Source organism: Oryzias melastigma, linkage group LG1 (genome assembly GCF_002922805.2).
Source record: "Oryzias melastigma strain HK-1 linkage group LG1, ASM292280v2, whole genome shotgun sequence".
NCBI classification, from domain to species: domain Eukaryota; kingdom Metazoa; phylum Chordata; class Actinopteri; order Beloniformes; family Adrianichthyidae; genus Oryzias; species Oryzias melastigma.
In genome coordinates this window covers 30,311,980-30,318,610 of record NC_050512.1, presented here as the reverse complement: position 1 = coordinate 30,318,610, position 6,631 = coordinate 30,311,980, and the positions used below count along the sequence as shown (strand labels likewise).

At 38.1% G+C, this 6,631-nt stretch overlaps 1 protein-coding gene across 7 annotated transcripts in view; it reads right to left on the bottom strand.

Annotated features, from left to right (window-relative positions):
* The window catches only part of LOC112157243 (inactive rhomboid protein 2), a 41,267-nt gene that overhangs the window by 13,230 nt on the left and 21,406 nt on the right, over nt 1-6,631 (bottom strand). For 6 of the 7 annotated variants that reach the window (XM_036214104.1, XM_036214105.1, XM_036214098.1 and 3 more), the window contains 5 exons: nt 5,725-5,816; nt 5,352-5,576; nt 4,823-4,934; nt 4,543-4,617; nt 3,338-3,499 (listed from right to left, as the gene is read on the bottom strand). In XM_036214104.1, coding sequence (XP_036069997.1) covers nt 3,338-3,499; nt 4,543-4,617; nt 4,823-4,934; nt 5,352-5,576; nt 5,725-5,816 — 666 coding nt within the window. Of the gene's footprint in view, nt 1-1,244; nt 1,334-3,337; nt 3,500-4,542; nt 4,618-4,822; nt 4,935-5,351; nt 5,577-5,724; nt 5,817-6,631 lie in introns of all 7 variants that reach the window. The other variant, XM_036214094.1, reaches the window with a different exon arrangement.

Genomic DNA, 6,631 nt, shown 5'->3' with positions numbered 1-6,631 from the left:
AGAACACAGGTTTCTGAGTTGTGGTTGGGAGATGGAGCATAAACAACCAAAGTGTAGTTTAATGAAATGGATTTTCTGTTTAGCTGCAATGATTTGTTTCAGTTTACTGTTGTTGTTAGTTCAGGGGTCTGCATCCTGTTGCTCTTAGATGTGGCTCTTAGACTCCTTCATTGTGTCTCTCTGGTCAATAAAGAATAAAAACACGACGATAATTAAGGCACAACAGATTTTCTACTTTTTAAGGATTTTTATTATGTTTGATGGTTTAAAAATATGGTAAAAGTAATTTAATTAGCTCAGATTTCTGACTGAGATACACCACGTAGTAAAATAGTTGAATAAACTGATAAAATAAACCGACTTTTTCAAACCACTGTTGACACTAAGCTACCTAATACCACATTGGGATGATGCTATGTGATACAGGGTGTCTTTTATTTTGAAAGGGAGTCATTCATTTGGAGGAAATAGGATTTTCTATTTATGTTTATGTTTTATGTATGCTAAAAAACAGTTTATTTATAAAAATGATAAAAGTAACTTTAACATAGATGTAAATCAGTGATTTTATTTTCTAAAGAGTGAAGTCAGACTTTGTGGTTCCTCCTGGGTTGAGTCCAGTAAAAAATCCACTCTATTGACTCTATAAGAGCTGAAGGTTGCAGACTCCTGGTTTAGCTGAAAGCAGTTGTTAGAAACTCAGTCTTGAATAGAAGAGACCGTTCAAACGTGTTGCAGTCCTGTATAACTCTGACTCATTAAATAAAGATGGATATCATCTGCGTAAAAACTGTTTTGAAGCTGTTTATATCGTGGACAAAGGGGTAGATATATAGCAGGAACAGAATTGAGCCAAGCAATGAGCCTTGTGGTACACCATGGAGCAGCGGAGTGATTGCAGTGGAACAGTCAAAGGTTCTTGAAGGATCAGGTACCGTCTATTGGACCAGGACTCGGTGAGCATTCGGTCAGAAGTGTTTGAACTGTATACTCACACTATGTGATCATATTTGAGCTCTGTTAATGCTCAGGTGTGAACCATCCCTCCTAACAGGACTCCAAAACAGCTTCAAAGTATCAATGAAAGTAAAATCCTTCTTCCTGCACATATTTTAGCTACGATGTGGATAAAGTGTTCAGCTCCATGATTAATGTCATAGAGAGGACCAGAAACAGATCAGTACATCGAACTGCACCAGTCCGTCCCAGCAGACGTCAGAATTGGATTTGATTAGATTCTTTACCTGGGATCCTGATGACAGACGGATCCCGACGACCTCTGAAGTCCGTCCACAGTTTCATTGCTCCACTTCATGAAGGTCGCCAGCGTGTCCTGAATTCAAGAACCACAGTTTGAAATGAACATCAATCAAACGTCAAAGCAGCAATGATTTACGTTTTAAATAGTTATCTTACAAACTCAAAGTAAGTTTGGGAAATAGTTTGGTCTGAATTCTGATGAAATTCATAAAAGTTGCCTTTAATATTACTAATAATGAATAAGTAGAAACACAGTTTTCATTAGTTTGACATTTATTTTTATAAAAATTAAGATAATAAGAAAGATAGCCCCAAATACTATAAAAAAATCTGACCACGTCAATAATGCGTATTCCTCCTGCTCCTCACTAGACTTGTGGTGTTCTTCTCTTCTACAAGAGCTACAAGCAGACATGGGGCTCTGATCACACAGTCTCTGCTTCAGCCGGCCCCAGAAGGGTCAGAGGTCATCGCTGCCCAAGCCATATGAGCCACTACTACTTCCTGAAGTCCAGCTGTGACAGTTCTGGCTCCATGTGGTGGAGAATTATCATCCATGAACACAAAGTTGGAGGTATCTGAGGTCAGAACCTGCAGCGACTGGACTATCTACAACAGGGTTCTCAAAGTTTCCCTTGGGGTCACTGAAGGAAGCGTCTGGCTGAGGCTGGGCTGTACGGGGTTCCATTTGTGCCAAAAACATGTTTTTGCATCCACTGTCCATGTCTTTGGTCCATTGTCTGTCTACTGAACAAATTGAACATTTGTTCATGTCTGTGTTCTACTAAGCAATATCTTCTGTGTGTCCCGTGAAACGGCAGGAGCTAAGGACGCTAGCAACTGTTGCTAAGGACTATTCTCATGACCAGATCCAACGACAACAGCAAATGCAAAGTTTTAAGCACAAAGCAAATACAAAGTTGTCATCAAAGAAGCGTGGACATGCAGAAGATATGGCTTGAGACCCCTGATCTACAAGAATCAAATCAGTTTTGCTCTGACTGGTGAAGTCTGTCCAGACTGTTGCTCCTCCTACACCAAAGCCAATCCTGGAGACCAGGTTGAACTCGCCGTATCGCTCAACTTTCTCCAAACAACCATTGCTGTATAGTCTAGGTCTGGTGGTCTGGTGTTCACTGCAAACGTTCACAGCGGTTTCTTGGTTTTATGGGGTCACCTGCAACAGTCGTCTGGCATTTAAGTCAACTTGAAATGTCATAATAGTAAAATCAGCCACAGAATGTTGAAATTGACACCACTTTGAAATCGTTTTTCCTTTCAGAATTTCTTTTTCTCCAATCAGTGAAACACGTTGTACACTGTGAGACCATGTGAACATTTTTACCTGAAACAGAGAAACAAACAACGTTTCTCACAATACCCCAACTTATAATGGGTAATGTAGATCACAGGTAATGATGTTTATTCCTTTAATTCTAAAGATTTTCAGATTTCTCTATAAAATCAAATCAAGTTTGGGTTACTATTTACTAAAATGACAGAAAATCAGAATGTAAAAAGATAGGACTGTAACGATTTATCAATTAATTGATTTCTATTCCTATGATCCAACCAGATCAATCTGTCTGAAGCAGAATCAATCAAATCCACCTAAACCATTAAAATTGGTCAAATCGGTAAAATTGGTCAAAAATTGTTTCAAATTGAGATAAATCGATTATTGAATTAATACAGAAAGTACAACTTGGATTCAGTTATTGTGACCATAAAGAGTGGTAGAATGTTGTAATAATGATTATTCTGATGTGGAGAAACAACATCAAACTAAAATGTGAACGGATTTGACATTCATTCTTGTTTACTTGTTTGTTTGTACTCATAATTAATTATTATTTTGAAGAAATACAAGGAATCTGAAAAACTTCTCCTGATCAGTAGCAGCAACTTATCTCTGCTGAAAGTTTGGGATCAAGATGTCCAGGATCCATTTTAGGTCAGAGAATCAGATTGTTCAAAATGAACCAAAATCAAAGTGAAACCACAAAAATCCAATTATTGTTAAATGAATTAATGTTTACTGAATGTTACACCCGAATAGAAAAGAGGAGAGCCTCACCGAACAGTCGCTGCTCAGCGTCTGAACACATCCAGAGTTATCATTCTGAACGCAGCAGCCGGACTCTCTTTCAAGGTTTTGGGCGTTTTGGATCAATGCGGTTATCTGCTTGTCCCTCCGCATGCAGGGGGAGAACTTGGCCCCCAAGTGGATCAGATCCTCCTGAAAACCCAACAGAACCATCGTGAATAAATGATCATTTCACAGAATCAGATAGAAGGACATGGACTCTGCAAAGAAGAGATAACATCAGTTAAAGTGTCGTCTAAAGTGGTTATTCTTCGATGCGTTCATGTGCGACAACAAAAAAAAGCCTTTTGGTTTAGTTTCTTACAGACCAGAACCCGACGAGAACCACTTTACTGTTTAAAAATGCACAACATTTAAGCTTTTTTGGCAATTGCATTTATAAATCTAACTTAAGTATTCTAATAATGAAATGACAACGGTGTCTATATGTGTATATATTCAACAGTTGTAACTTCTTTCACTTTTGACAGCAGCACACATTAGTTCCTTTCAAAATAAAACCCACCCTGAGTCACAAAGGTCGTCCTGCTGCAGCAGCTTCACCTCAATTAAAAATGTAAGACAGTCAAACATTGTGTTTTTATCAGGAGGATTTTGAAATTGTTCCCTTTTACTCTTGGATATAAACAATATTTGAGTAGAATCTATTTATGGAAGAACTCAAAACATTTAGAATAAACAGATTTTTATTCTCTAAAATGTGAGGCACAAAACGTATAACTCATTTTAAACTGCCTTTGTTCAAATCTTTATCCACTTTAGTGTAATTTACCAAAATAAAACAACATTTGGAGACTTTTAATTGACGAACTTTAAATTAAAAACACAAATTTGAAGAACATTTCAACAGAATTTCTAAGAGTAAATCAAACTTTTTTTTGTTAGTTGTTTGACATGTTAAAAATCTGAGCAGAAATTAAATGTTTATTTTTTTCATTTTTTTTAATTTATAGGAAAAACATACAATTTGAAATAGAGTTGTAACTCAAACATGATGGAAACAAAAATAAATAAAGAAAAGGGGTCAGAAGGAAGAAAAACTTAATTTAATAAAAACTTAAGTAACTCATTTATTATTTATTCAATCGCTAGCATTTCTCATTAAAACTAAAGAGCCATGATAAAGGAATAAAAGAGTCACAGGCCGTTCTGGGAGAAATACGTGGAACGCTTACCGAACCCGGACCGATCCAAAAGTTCTCCTGCTGGACGAACTTGACGCTTTCATAGACGCCTTTGTTCTTTAGCACCTGCAGGGGGCGACAGAGCACAACACCAGCAGTCAGTCACAGACACACAAAACCTGTGAGTTTGTAAACAGAATCACTTCTTGAATGACAATAAAAAACACAGTAGAAGCACAGATTAACCACAACCTCTTTTTATCATTAGTAGCATCATTTTAGCCGACTCAGATACGCAGATGTTGGCGTTCAGAGGCCGTTTTTGACTCACCAGGTCCGTAGTAGAGTGCTGTGAAAACCCCACAGGGGCGAAGCCGTAAGTGCAGCAGGCCAGAATGGTGATAACTATGTGGACGAAGGTGACCCAGTAAGTGAAGTAAGGCCTGAAAGCACAAGCAGAAGGAAGTGGCTGAAACGTGTGCTGTGCTTTTCTAAAGCTCTTGTTTATTAGTTATGGATTAAAAATACATTGATTTCTACAAAACAGATTTGATGTTATTCACAGGTACAGTGTTCCCTCACTATATTGTGGTTCACCTCGATGTTCTGCAGTTTTTGTCACTATTTTTCTATAAAAGATTTAAACTTTGAGAGCTTAAAGAAGAGAGAAAAGTGTGAAAATGTTCATGTTTGTCTGAGAAAAGTGTCTGCAGTTTGTATTGAGGAGTTTTAAAGCCTAAACATCTGCGATCCGACTTCACAGATCTCTCCTGTGATAACGAGGTAACGTTGTAGTGAGGTGTTCTTCTGTGAGCTCATTGTTTCAGGAGCAGGCCGCGGTGCGTGGTTCCCATGCCGACCTGTGGCTGTGGAAATCGTCCAGCTGCTTCTGGATGGTGCTGCTGAGGCTGCGTTTGTAATGTCGGTTCAGCAGCTTCCCCACCACGCCCATGCCGTACTGACGCTTCTGCTTGTCGAAGGCAAAGTGCTTCACCTGGGAAGCGATTCGCCGACCGCGCTGGGGCTGACTCGGTTCGAGCGACGCACTCAGCGGTTTGGGGGGCGGGCCGTCGCCCTTGTTGAGCCTGGAAGGACAATCAGAACCGAGATGAAGGTTGTAAACAAGAAGTATGCATTTCACCAAATAGAAACTGTTTTGTTTATGTATTTATGCTAATCTGCTTTTTAAGGATCCAGTCTTCTGTGATTGTTAGTAACTGGAGGTTTACTCACTGAGCAGGATCACTGAATGGAACTAAATTAGCAGACAAGGGAGGGGAATCAAACACTTCATCGGCCATAGAGTACCCATCGTGGACGTCAGCCTAGAAACAGCAAAGAAAACTCAGAAGTCAGTGGAAAGTGACAGGTGAGCTTTACAATACCGATGTGCTGATGAGATGAAGCTCTTATAATGGACCAGCAATATGAAATCATAAAGATTTGCAATCCAAATAGAACAACTTGGAACATTCAAGCAGAAATATTGGTGTTAAATAAATAAAAAAATTATAAAGCTTCTGAAACGTTCTGCAATTCTAATATAAACTTAACTAGAAAGGTGGCATTACCTACAATCATGTTAGTGTGAATGCTTTTTGCTGAAAGTAATCACTGAAAACGCTGAAGCTTTTTGTTGAAAATGGTGACGCAATTTACTTTAATTGCTGAAGGGATTTACTGAAAATACAAAAGCTACGGTACTTGCAAAATGTTACATTTGCTAAAAGACTGGAAATTCTGTTAAAGAACTATGAAAGAGCGCTGAAGTTGACCAAAAAAATTGTAGTAAAATTGCTTAAAAATCCCTAATACATGCCAATTTAGAAAAAAAGATTTAGTGTGTTACTTCAATATGAGCTAAACTCCAACTTAGCCCCAAAAAACCTCAGTAGAGGCCAAATTAGCCAAAAAGCTAGCTCGTTGCTTAAATACTAGCTAAACTCCAAAATAGACTAAAATTATTCAGTAAACTAAATTAGTCAAAAACGTTAGCCTGTTGCTAAACTAGAAGCTAAACTATAAATTAGCATAAAAACTTTAGTAGATAATAAAATTAGCCAAAAACGTTAGCCTGTTGCTAAACTAGAAGCTAAACTCCAAATTAGCCTAAAAAACCTTATGCCAAATTAGCCAAAAA